Source organism: Gobio gobio (assembly GCF_949357685.1).
Source record: "Gobio gobio genome assembly, chromosome: 21".
In the NCBI taxonomy this organism is placed as follows: domain Eukaryota; kingdom Metazoa; phylum Chordata; class Actinopteri; order Cypriniformes; family Gobionidae; genus Gobio; species Gobio gobio.
The window spans coordinates 7,637,108-7,650,496 of NC_137117.1; the positions used below are offsets into that span (position 1 = coordinate 7,637,108).

At 40.9% G+C, this 13,389-nt stretch overlaps 1 protein-coding gene across 4 annotated transcripts in view; it reads right to left on the bottom strand.

The window, feature by feature from the left end:
* Positions 1-11,432, bottom strand: part of plcg1 (phospholipase C, gamma 1) — an 87,779-nt gene extending 76,347 nt beyond the window's left edge. For 3 of the 4 annotated variants that reach the window (XM_079802765.1, XM_079802763.1, XM_079802764.1), the window contains exons 1-2: positions 11,188-11,418; positions 10,307-10,588 (exon numbers count right to left, since the gene is read on the bottom strand). In XM_079802765.1, the coding sequence (XP_079658891.1) occupies positions 10,307-10,523 (217 nt within the window). In that variant the 5' untranslated portion in view covers positions 10,524-10,588; positions 11,188-11,418. Of the gene's footprint in view, positions 1-10,306; positions 10,589-11,187 lie in introns of all 4 variants that reach the window. The other variant, XM_079802762.1, reaches the window with a different exon arrangement.
* Positions 11,433-13,389: the final 1,957 nt, after the last annotated feature.

Consider the following 13,389-nt stretch of genomic DNA (forward strand, 5'->3'; position numbering starts at 1 on the left):
GATTGCATGTTATTCTCACAATGGCAGTAAATGATTCATTGAGTGTTGAAATACTATTGGGCAAATCGGCAGAGGGCGGAGTCACACTGACCAAAACAAAAACAGACATTTCAAAGTAGAAGGATTGTTTTCAGGAGAAACGAGCATGTGAACTTCCTAAATATCTGCAAACATATGCTATTTTTTATGTTTTAGTAATGTCCAAAAAAATTACACACTGCACCTTTAAGTCCACGGTTCTCAGATGACATGCAGGTAAACATACAATATTTTATCTTTTTTAGTAAGTGCTGTACTTTATTTTTATGTATTTACATTTGCATGATTTAATTACTTAATAGCTACATTTTCTTTCTTTCTCTTTGTATTTTATGGTACAAGATTATCCTATTCAAATCAATGTGATAAATGAGTTAGGTCTAAAGTAATCTAAAAGTAATCTAAAAAGTAGTCCGATTTTGTTACCTTAAATATGTAACGTAATGGATTACGTTAACAACTAAAATTTGAGTCATGCAATTTGCAAATAGAAACTGACTACAATTTGTAAATCCAGCTCTGAGAATATATAGGCTATATTACGCCCATATACATTAAAGGCTCATTACGGTTTAGTAATTCCCAACATTATGGGAAAAAGGTGTTTTTTTGTGCATATATGATATTGGGATTCGTTTTTTCCATTCCCAAAACCAGCCAGTGAACTAAAAAAAAAAAAAATTGTTGGCTCAGACTCAGTTGACCAACTAAACTGGACTAAATAATTGCCCAGAAGCTAAATATATCTACGTTTGCACAAATAGAAAACTTGTCTAGGGTGGATGTTTTTATAAAGGTGAATACTTGCTGAAATATACTATTAGCTGAAACAGCACTTGTTCTTTATGAACCTGACCATCATTCAAGGCATACGTTTATTTGAAGAAAAACACACAAAAACACATTTTGGATCAGTTTGGATTTGAAGAAAGTATCTTGCTTCTTGACAATGGAGTAGATTTTCCCTTATAAATTCACTATTTTCTCATCTTTTACTGGTATTTTTAATGTTACAACATAACCTGATACAAAGCTTGTGCTTTGTTTTGTTTTTTTGCATAATGATAAACTGCATTTGTAGTCATATATTTCAAATCAATGAGCGAGCAGACTCACAGCATCATTTTGTTTGACGGCCATAGAATAACCACCCTTAAAAAGTACTGAGCGCGATTAAGAAATCTTTGTTAAAAGGTCAATTAAAAATGTCCTTAATGAGGCCAATAAAGAAACTAGTCAAACTTAAGTTAAATCAAGGATCAGAGATGTGGTATAATTCAAATATAAGACCATAAAATCAAAGACTTCAATCACCAGTACAGATTTCCTTACACAGACATTTCTACATTCAAAAGTAGAAATATAATATGATATAAATATTTACTCAACTTTTACTAGTAATATTCGAAGTCATTTTCTGGTAAGATATCTATACTTTTACTCAAGTATTGCTTTCAGGTACTTTATCCACCACTGTGTTTGTGTTGAGGGCAGTGTTCGTGTGTGTGTTTAAAGAGGAACTGACTCAACTAATTAAAGGTCCCATGGCATGAAATTTTCCTTTTATGAGGTTTTTCAACATTAATATGAGTTCCCCTAGCCTGAATATTGTCCCCAAGTGGATAGAAATGTTGATCGGTGTAAACCCGAGTTCTGGCTGTCTCTCTCTGCCTTTGAGAAAATGACAGGCCAGACGAGCCAATCCTGAAGTCTCCTGGTTTGACGTCCAAGCAGGAACGGTTTCCTCCCTTTCCTCCGCCCAGAGAATCTGGCACGCCCATGCAAACGCTCGAGAAATCATGGGTTGTGAACGAGTGAACGCTGGCAGTTTCTCAGTGTTTGGATGTACAAATGAAAACAGAAGTCTTTTTCCAGTTCCTTCAGATCTGTGATCAGTAATTTCTGATGTGTAGCTAATTATTTATTATTCGTGCACACAATGCGGCTTCTCTCTCTCCAGACAGAACGGTGTTTTCGTGTTTTCTATCTTGCGAGTCAGTGTTTTTGTACGTCCTCGTCGCGTCTATCGGTTCTAAAATGTGCATACAGTCATGAGTTTCTGCTCAACATCGGCAGAGTCAGATCTTTAGAGATAAACTTCACACACGCCGAAGCTCGGCCTTCAACATCCCCGACCCCCAGTACTGCATCTGGCCCACAGCGGAGGCACCAAACGCGGCGTGAGATTAAGCAGAAGGGGGGTAAGCGTGATCATATCCGGGCTAGCCAGCCTAGCCCCACAATAAACTGGATTACATCCGATTACTGCTGTTGTGTCTTTGTTTGCGCTGTGTACTCAACGCGCGTCACTGACGCTTTTATTTTATTTTAAAAATAATGCTATTATCAACACTTACTCATAACTCGTTCATCTCGACAGCTGTAATGGTACATTGCATGTGTTACAAAGTTGGTAATAATGATGAAGAGGACTCGGCGTGACTGGGACTCGTGTTTATTCAGAACTCTCAGATACAAACACAATAAACTCGCGCTGACTGACAGCGCTCTCATAACTCAGTAGTTACTATAAATAACTTTGTTAGCAATCGCTGATCTCCGTCTCTGGTACGTTAGTGATGTCCGGTTCGCGAACGATCTTTCTTTTGAACCAGTTCTTTTTAGTGAACCGAATCAGTTCACCAAATCGGACTGAATCGTTCTAAACGGTTCGCGTCTCCAGTCAGCGCTGATCCATAATTTACTAAAGTTACTAACTTTCTGACATGAGTGACAGTCCCTCCGACTAGAAATAGACTAATAACCTGAAGTATATGCTGTAACTACAACAGTTCAGACATGCTGAGAACTGATGTGAAGTGAACTCAGGTCCATCCGTCTCTCTGGCAGACTCGTGCCTGCTCGTGCCTTGTTAAACCACGCCCCCTCCGCTCATTTAAAATGCAAAGATGTCAGCCAATCACAACAGTGGGCGTTTTTACTGAAGTCTCACAGCAGACACGCCTCTTGAAGCAGGGCATTCAGCCACAGGGCAAACAGCAGTATAGAAAAAATGCCTTTTATTTCTAAATTATGACATTTTATGATGTAAAAGTCATACTAACAATATAAGTACACCTCAGGAAACATTATAAAATAATAGAAAAATGCCATGCCATGGGACCTTTAATGTGCATTTTGTGGAGTTTGTTTTGACACGTGACGTGAGAGCAGTGTGTGTGTGTGTGTGTGTGTGTGTGTGTATATACACACACACACACACACACACACACACACACACTGCTCTCACGTCACGTGTCAAAACAAACTCCACAAAATTTCACATCAATTAGTTGAGTCAGTTCCTCTTTAAAGACGTTTCCCGATAAACTGAACTCCTCAGAATTTACAAGAACAAAGTACATTACCCAAAATATGACCAGAGCGGGGCCAGATACTAGTGTCCATATTTGCTCCATCTGTTTCTTTTTATATGAAGTTGGATAGTACAAACAACAGTCCTGCGGAGGAAGCCGCTCTCTAAGGCGCTCACACACACACACACACACACACACAGGACAAAGGCAGTTGGCCTGAGATAGGAGCTCAGGCTGGGTGTAAGAGAACCGCTTGACAATTCCAAACAGGGCAGCAGGAAACACAAGACTGCACGGCACAACCAAGAGTCTTCCTGTCTCACAAACACACAACAGAGAGCAGAGAGCCGCACACACACACACACACACACACACACACCTTAAGAGACTTCTGCCATGAGAACATCCAAAAACAATCCGTCAAAACCTCACATTTGAAACTCAGGGCCACTTCTCGAAATGAGATTCATTGGCACAGTTTGTCCCAAAAACGCAACTTTAACTTTCGCTACAGGACAAAAGGCACAGTGAGCTTGATTGTGTGATAATGGAGCCTGAACTCTTGGTCAGAGGGTGAATTAGGTTGCGAGTTGTGGGAAAGTTTTGGTGTGGATCCAGCCTGGCTTACAAACCAACCGAAACATGAAACGTAGCTGAGCTTATCTGACTGGCTGATAAAAAGCAACGCGCTGATAATCAGACAAAATAAAGCAAAAGATATCAGTACAATCACTTGAGCATAAAAACCCAACCGAGCACATCGTGCCTGACATCTGAACTGGATAAGCAAGTCCGTCACCGCCACGCAGTCTGTTAGGCCTATGACTTAGCTATACATTCATAATTGACTAAATAGAACATCCTCTAAATGGCTTCAACTGATCCATACAGTTCAACAGCATTCCTGAACGGCTCTTCTGTTAATGCCAACTGTCAAATTAAGAGCTTTCTAAAGACCTGCAGCCGGTGTTTCTCATCACATCATTCAGGTCATCAACAGATGACATACAGAAAACATGACGCTGTGGGCAAAACAAGTCTGAGAAGACACAGAATGTGTACCGAGTGTTTAAGATTACTTTCAGGATAGCAATTCCAATAGGTGTGTAATGGTACATGCATGTCTTTCGGTTACGAGTTGTAGCCCATTAACTCCTTCCCCACCAAACACAGAATTTTCCAGGTTTTCCGGTTTTCACTGTCGTATGCTAGGGGGCGCCATTACACATCTTCTGAAAGAGTACCGATTCTCCTGATCAAAACACAGGCGAAGATGACGCAGAAACAAGTGATACATGTAAAATAACGCAATCATCAACATTAAAGAGCATATCAATCAAAACTGCCAAATGTTACTGAATGAAATGTCGACCCAGGGTGAGCTACAGGACTGTGAAGCTTTGGGGTGTTGATGGACTCCATCTACTCCATCTGTGATCATCGCTCTGAATCTGATCTGGATGTAGTCTTTGACAAAAAAAGACTACCTATATTCAAGTGTTAATAAAAAAGGAATGCATGAAACTAGAATACAAGTTTTTGTTTAGATATATTGCATGCTCAGATATTCATACAACAAAATATTCTATGGGCCATTACATTTTTGTGATTTAAAAAAAAAAAAAAAAAAAAAAAAAAGCTTTTTTTTTTTTTTTAAACGTTGGCGGGGAAAGAGTTAACCACTTTAACCACCATTAAGCCCAAAGTATGGTTTGGCCATCAACAGCACAGGCGTAAGAAAGTCAACCCAATTTTTGAGACCGCGCAGACGGTACACGTACAGCAGTGCATGTGTTGAACTCGGCCATCCGCGGTTGAGTATACTTTGAAAGCCGTGCGGACATGACTGTGCACGAGGCGCGGGAATTGAAGTATACCCGCGGCTTTAACCGCAATAAGCTCTGTTACTTTCTATAAGAAACAAAGTCTCATCTATCAAATTCTGTCCATTTCACGAAATTCAACCAATAAAACGCCTCCGACCTCCGTTCATCTTCAGAACACAAATGAAGATATTTTAGTGTAAATCTGATGGCTCTGAAAGGCCTCCATTGATTTGGCATAATGCACGGTTCACTCTCAAGACCCTTAAAAGGCACTAAAGACGTCTTTACAAAGTCCATCTCACTACAGTGGTTCTACAATAACTTTATGAATCGGCGATAATAGTTTTTGTGCGCAAAAAAACCCTAAATAACGACTTACATAGTGATGACGATTTCAAAACACGGCCTCATGAAGCTTCGAAGCGTTATGAATCAGCGAGTCGATTCATGATTCGGATCGCGTGTCAAACTGCTGAAATCGCGTAACTTTGGCGATTCAAACCGCTGAATCGACTCACTGATTCATAACGCTTCGAAGCTTCATGAGGCCGTGTTTTGAAATCGTCATCACTATGTAAGTCGTTATTTAGGGTTTTTTTGTGCACAAAAACTATTCTCATTGCTTCATAAAGTTATTGTAGAACCACTGTAGTGAGATGGACTTTGTAACAACGTCTTTAGTGCCTTTTAAGGGTCTTGAGAGTGAACCGTGCATTGTGCCAATGGAGGCCTTTCAGAGCCATCAGATTTCAACTAAAATATCTTCATTTGTGTCTGAAGATGAACGGAGGTCTGACGGGTGTCGAACGACATGAGGGTAAGTCATTAATGACAGAATTTTCATTTTTGGGTGAACTAACCCTTTAATGTGGTGTGACAGATGGCTGTAGCGCGAGTGAACGCGATCATCTCTTCCTCTTTAATGCTAGTTACAGAAACATGAATGAACATCAGAAGGTGTGCTGAATGATACAGTACAACAGTACAACGTGTAATCGCTCAATCAGTGATTCAACCGCGGAAGGACGCCAATAAAACGGCTAGTAAACAATATTAAGGTTATCTGCTCTGTAGAGAAGTTTGTCCGTTTAGGGCTACTGTAGAAACATGGCGGCACAAAATGGCGACTTCACTGTAAGGGGACCCGCAGTGTGTGAAGATAGAAATGGCTCATTCTAAGGTAATAACATAACGCTTCATTATGTGAGGTCTTCATACACCACTGAAAACATAGTTATGTATATTATATTGCATTTCTGTCAATAGATCCTAATAAATATTACACACTGCACCTTTAAATAAATCTGTCATGAAAACAAGTTATGACTGCCACTGTGTAAATAAATATATATTATAACAACAAATTGGAGTAGAAATTTAAATTAGATTTAGAAGTTAATGCAAAAACTGCCATACAATTTGTATGTGTGATTATTATTATTATTATTATTATTTTTATATCTAAACATGAATAGCAACTGAATTTAATGGTTTGGCTCTGTTGTTAATTGTAACCTTTAATATTATAGTAATATGCAAAGGCTCCCTATAGTTTACAGCATTAGCGGAGACAGATTTTTAAATTATGAATTATAATTACATTTATTTAAAGAAAAGACAGACACGGTTTGTTCAGTAAACCACTGTTTATCATTATTAATAAAAAAGCAATTTTATGTTTAGTTTCCTCCCTCCTGTTGTACCGAACCATGACTTCAAAACCGAGGTACGTCCCGAACCATCATGTTTGTTTACCCCCACACCCCTAAATTCCAAAAATAAGTTGGGAGTCACCCTTGAAAAACAAACATGTAATTAAAGCTACAATATGTCATTTTTCACAGCTAGAGGTCGGTTATTCAAAACAAAGGCGTAGTTTGAGGACGCCTTCATTTCGCAGAGCTTTTATTCTGCCACAGACGAGCGCTTCCGCTTCTTCCTCTCATGTGTGTGTGTGTGTGTGTGTGGAAACTAAGCAGCAACCTCCCGCAGTTTCTCTTGAAGCCAATACGGAAGTGACTTAAACTGCAATTCATCAACTGGCCAATAGGGACAGACTCCAGAAGGAGCAGAATCTCATTGAGCCTCATGTTAAAATGCCTAACTTTCCAGCAGAAGAACACATGTTTACAATCTGATACAAATTGTGGTTTTGGTCTTTACGGCTAATTTTGCCCTTCACGACGACTGTGAGGGGCTGAATTTTTTTTATAACTCATTCGTTTACATTATATAAAGCCTTAAAGTTCTGCATAATTAAGGGCGTGGCCACTTTGAGTGACAGGTGGATAGCCGTTATCCGGGAGTGACGCGCTGACAAGATGGCGACGGCCAGCTCGTCCCTACTTTACGCTTCAAAACGGCTCTTCAGAATCCTATTACGTCCATATTTTTTTACAGTCTATGGTGGTAACGCAGCGCTGTTTTATCAGATTACACACATTTGAGTGTGTTGAAAGTTGTTATAATGCTACTATGAGACGCTTGTTCACACTGCAGTGAGCGAGATGATATTAGGCCTGGTAAAACATGGTACTCGCCGTAAATCAACCAGATTTAAACAATAAGACTAACTGTGTTGAGCTGGAGAACAATGATTAGTTTTCTGTGGATGAATCTATCCAAACAGTTGCTCGCCTTTCTAATAAAAAACACAATATATTAAAGCTTCTTCGGTGTTTCCATGGTTTATACAAACTAAACCTGGAAATCGAGGGAATCGCAGGTATGATGTTATTGATTTGCGACACACGGCCCGTGTCCTGGTTAAAACTGCTTATTTCTCTGGATTTAAACATTCGGGATAATGTAAGTACACAAGTCAACAAAATATATAACAGTTCTAGAGGTTTTTAAATATTGTAATCCAAAAATCTTACATATTGTGCCTTTAATAAAAGCAATCCAAATGGCCACAATGGTTACCAAAACTAGTAGTGATTAACTGGTGTCTGGAAAAATCTTATTTTTCCCCAATTAAAAAAAAAACATGCATACAGCCGGACCTCCCATCCTATTAATACAGTGAAGATATTCGTGCAAAAGAGACTTGGCGAAAACCAGTGGCATTAAATTACCTCTGCTCTACATATTAACAGTTGGGACGGGCCTAACATGACCAAAATACGTCAAATTAGCATGGCTGAAATATCGAGAGAAGAACTTTACTACGACACCCTGAACCGCAGGTTCCAGATCAGTTTCCCAACTACCAAAAACTAATCTCGGTGCATCACTACTTTTGACCAATGAATTTATGATTAAGGAATTTGTTTTTTAAATAACTTTGTGGAGACTTCACTCGCTGAAAGTGATTTCAGAACAATTACACATTTTAGAGCGAAGCTTGACTAACAAAACCATGAATTTTCCAAAATAATGTTTTAGGATGCTACTTTTTCAAAGTGTTTTTAAACACTCCCGCTTTCCCCATGACCGTAGGAACCCTGGTCCGTCTTTAGCCCGATCTCAACACGTTTGTGCACCAAATTTCCTGTGACGATGAAAGTTCTCACCAAGAAGGTGAAGGTATGCTTCATAAGACACGATTAAAGTCAATCAAATCCATCCACACCTAGCCTAAACACGGATTACTTCAACAATCTCGCATACCCAACATGTAATCCTTACACACAGTGGCCCAACCGAACGTCAGATTTAAGAAAGTCACATATAACACCACGGTGAGGCTCATTGGGTGTTTTTATTCTTCTCTGTTTAGTGTGGCTGGTGCATCCGGAGCAAAGCGCAGCTGTGTGTAAGACATCCCGCCGCAGGAAAGCAGCAGCGCAGATGGGCCTGCCCCACAATCAGCACTCCTGTTAAACGTGTTCAGGCCAAAACAAAAGCACACCACTGCATTGGGTCCAGCAGAGCCGGAGACGCACCTCCAGGCTGGTGGAAGCCGAACCATACGGGACGCAAAAGGTCAAAATAAGCACTAGTGTTAGACCGATATATCGGGCCGATATTTGTTTCCCTGCATTATTTACAGACAGGCGTCCACAGGGCAGCTCTCACCGTCTTCAAACTCTCTTGCTCTCCCTCGCGCATATTAATCAAAATCAATTGAGAATTGACACGATGGTAAAAGGTGGAAAGACTGAAGTTTCACGTGGAGCATTGGGAGATTTTTTCCTGAATTACCGCTGGTGTTGCTCAACAAGAGATTAAGTGAAGTGCACCTACACTCTAAACAATGCTGGGTTAAAAATAACCCAAGTTGGGTTGAAAATGGACTAACCCAGTAATTGGGTTGTTTTAAACAAACATTTAACCCAACCGCTGGGTCAAAACAACTCAACTGCTGGGTTAGTCCATATTCAACCCAACTTGGGTTATTTTTAACCCAGCATTTTTTAGAGTGTAACCATTAAATGACTAGGTTGTAAATAGTTTTAAAATGAAGTCTAGTACAGTCAGTGTGCACTTTATTATGCTGCTTGCTTGTTGATTCTGTGTGCAATAGTGTCATTATTTATTTATGCTTAAATATTTATTTTCAGAATTTATTTTCACCACTAAACTCTTTTTTTTCTTGTTCTACCTCACCTGTTTTTACTATTTGTTAAATATAGTTTTTTTTAGTTCAATAAATGTTCCTTTTTTAAATGTTAAATTGTTATCATCATGATCATTGTGTCATTTTTATGATGTAAATTGAGGGAGCAAAAGCAGTATCGGCTCTAAATATCGGCTCAAGAAAATCGGCAGCCCGTATCGCTCATCGGCTAAGGCTGATGAAAAAAAATCGGTATCGGCACTAAAAAAATCCATATCGGTCGATCCCTAATAAGCACCTATACAGAAACCATGTGTGCCAGGCAAAATCCCTGTCATTTTCCACCAGGAAGACTAAAAATAGACGGTTGAATAAGCAAATGAAGAATGTCTTGACATGAAAGAAACGCCGGCTTGTGTAATTCCTCTATTCATTAAATACGCCGTCGACCACTTTAAAGGGAAATAGTATTCGGTATAAATAGCCAATGACTGTGGGGACCTAAAACTGTGGTTATGAAACATGCAAATACCACACCGAGTGGCCTTTTCTGAACCCATAATGCCGAGCACTGATTTATGGAGCGCCGAGTTTTCAACACCCAGAAACAAGGCGTAACTTACTTTCGCCCTCGATTTTATCCGTTCCCCTGGTCCAGATGATCTGTCTGGTCTCAAGCTTGACTTGAAACGTCCTTCTCTCGGGTCTTTGAGACTTTTTGGAGTAAAAGAGCGTCAGCACGGTGCCCAGCTCCAGATCCCGGTAGAGATTGTTCACCTCGGTGTCGCTCAGCGTCCAGGGCACAGGTCCATTGGAGGAGAAACCCGCGGTCGCAGCCATTTCCCCTGTTTGTTCTTCAGTTCCTTTCAGAAGAATTCACAGCCTCCAGGGCCTGAGGAGGACACCTACCAAAACACGGAGGAAAATCTGGATTATGGCATAGTAGAGGCAGCAGTGTATACATCGGTTAGGAACACACACACACACACACACACACACACACACACACACACACACACACACACACACACACACACACACACACACAGGCCTGCTGTATCATACATCCACATGTGTCCATTTAAGTTGGGACACACTGGCCTTTCTGGTGGTCATATAGACATACATTATAGACTATAGAAATATGAATCAGTGCATAAAAGTGCATGCACCATTATTATTAATTATTATAACATATGCATGGACAGCAAAACAAATGCAACCACAACCTTAACTCTAGTTATGTTTTTAGATGAGAGAGAATGAGTTGATCTGACACCATTTAACGTAGTTAGCCTAAATAAAACCACTTCAATACTGATGCAACCGATACAAACAAACAAACAAAAAAAATCACTGATTCTCTATTATTAGTCATTTCAAAAACTGTACAATCTTAAATTGTTTTAATATAGACATCAGATCGGAGCATCTACATTGTTTCTAATGAAGACGAAGAAGAAGATGATGGTAATAATAACAACACAGGTTTGTTTTGTCCTACCGTGTGTGGATGCGGCTGGCTCTCTGGCTCTCGAGAAAAGCAGAAACACAACGTCAGTCTGTCCGCAATCTCAGCTGCGCTCATGTCGTCCCTCTGCTCGAGATCAGACGCGGGTTTGGCGGATCTGAGCGGCGGCCGCGGCGGTGTGATCGAGCCGAGTGTGAGATCTGCTCTCCGCCATGAGTTGATGTGCGAGTCGAGAGCCCTTCCCCCATCAGCCGATCCCTACAGCACCGAGAGCGCACGGCCTCTTAAAGACACAGCGCCGCACTTTCACCACCGCTGCGCGTGGAATGACACTAGCAAGGTGATGCCTACTGCGCAGTGTGCACTGTGTACTGTTTTTAGTGTGCACTGTGTACTGCCTACTAATCTTAAAGTGCCTACTACGCAGTGTGCAGTGTGTACTGCCTACTAATCTTAAAGTGCCTACTACGCAGTGTGCACTGTCTACTGTTCTTAAAGTGCCTACTGTGCAGTGTGCACTGTCTACTGTCTACTGTTCTTAGTGTGCAGTGTGTACTGTCTACTGTTCTTAAAGTGTCTACTGTGCAGTGTGCACTGTCTACTGTTCTTAGTGTGCACTGTGTACTGTCTACTGTTCTTAGTGTGCACTGTCTACTGTTCTTAAAGTGCCTACAGTGCAGTGTGCACTGTGTACTGTCTACTGTTCTTAGTGTGTACTGTCTACTGCCTACTGTTCTTAAAGTGCCTACTACGCAGTGTGCACTGTCTACTGTTCTTAAAGTGCCTACTGTGCAGTGTGCACTGTCTACTGTCTACTGTTCTTAGTGTGCAGTGTGTACTGTCTACTGTTCTTAAAGTGTCTACTGTGCAGTGTGCACTGTCTACTGTTCTTAGTGTGCACTGTGTACTGTCTACTGTTCTTAGTGTGCACTGTCTACTGTTCTTAAAGTGCCTACAGTGCAGTGTGCACTGTGTACTGTCTACTGTTCTTAGTGTGTACTGTCTACTGCCTACTGTTCTTAAAGTGTCTACTGCGCAGTGTGCACTGTGTACTGTCTACTGTTCTTAGTGTGTACTGTCTACTGCCTACTGTTCTTAAAGTGTCTACTGCGCAGTGTGCACTGTGTACTGTCTACTGTTCTTAGTGTGTACTGTCTACTGCCTACTGTTCTTAAAGTGCCTACTGCGCAGTGTGCACTGTGTACTGTCTACTGTTCTTAGTGTGCACTGTGTACTGTCTACTGTTCTTAAAGTGCCTACTGTGCAGTGTGCACTGTGTACTGTCTACTGTTCTTAGTGTGCACTGTGTACTGTCTACTGTTCTTAAAGTGCCTACTGTGCAGTGTGCACTGTGTACTGTCTACTGTTCTTAGTGTGTACTGTCTACTGCCTACTGTTCTTAAAGTGCCTACTGCGCAGTGTGCACTGTGTATTGTCTACTGTTCTTAGTGTGCACTGTATACTGTTCTTAGTGTGCACTGTCTACTGTTCTTAAAGTGCCTACTGCGCAGTGTGCACTGCCTACTGTTCTTAAAGTGCCTACTGCGCAGTGTGCACTGTCTACTGTTCTTAGTGTGCACTGTCTACTGTTCTTAAAGTGCCTACTGTGCAGTGTGCACTGTGTACTGTCTACTGTTCTTAGTGTGCACTGTGTACTGTCTACTGTTCTTAGTGTGCACTGTCTACTATTCTTAAAGTGTCTACTGCGCAGTGTGTACTGTCTACTGTTCTTAAAGTGTCTACTGCGCAGTGTGCACTGTCTACTGTTCTTAAAGTGTCTACTGCGCAGTGTGCACTGTGTACTGTCTACTGTTCTTAGTGTGTACTGTCTACTGCCTACTGTTCTTAAAGTGCCTACTGTGCAGTGTAGACTGTCTACTGTCTACTGTCCTTAAAGGGTCTACTGCGCAGTGTGCACTGTGTACTGCCTACTGTTCTTAAAGTGCCTACTGTGCAGTGTGCACTGTCTACTGTTCTTAGTGTGCACTGTCTACTGTCTACTGTTCTTAGTGTGCACTGTCTACTGTCTACTGTACTTAGTGTGCACTGTCTACTGTTCTTAAAGTGTCTACTGTGCAGTGTGCACTGTCTACTATTCTTAAAGTGCCTACTGCGCAGTGTGCACTGTGTACTGTCTACTGTTCTTAGTGTGCACTGTCTACTGTTCTTAGTGTGCACTGTCTACTGTCTACTGTTCTTAGTGTGCACTGTCTACTGTTCTTAAAGTGTCTACTG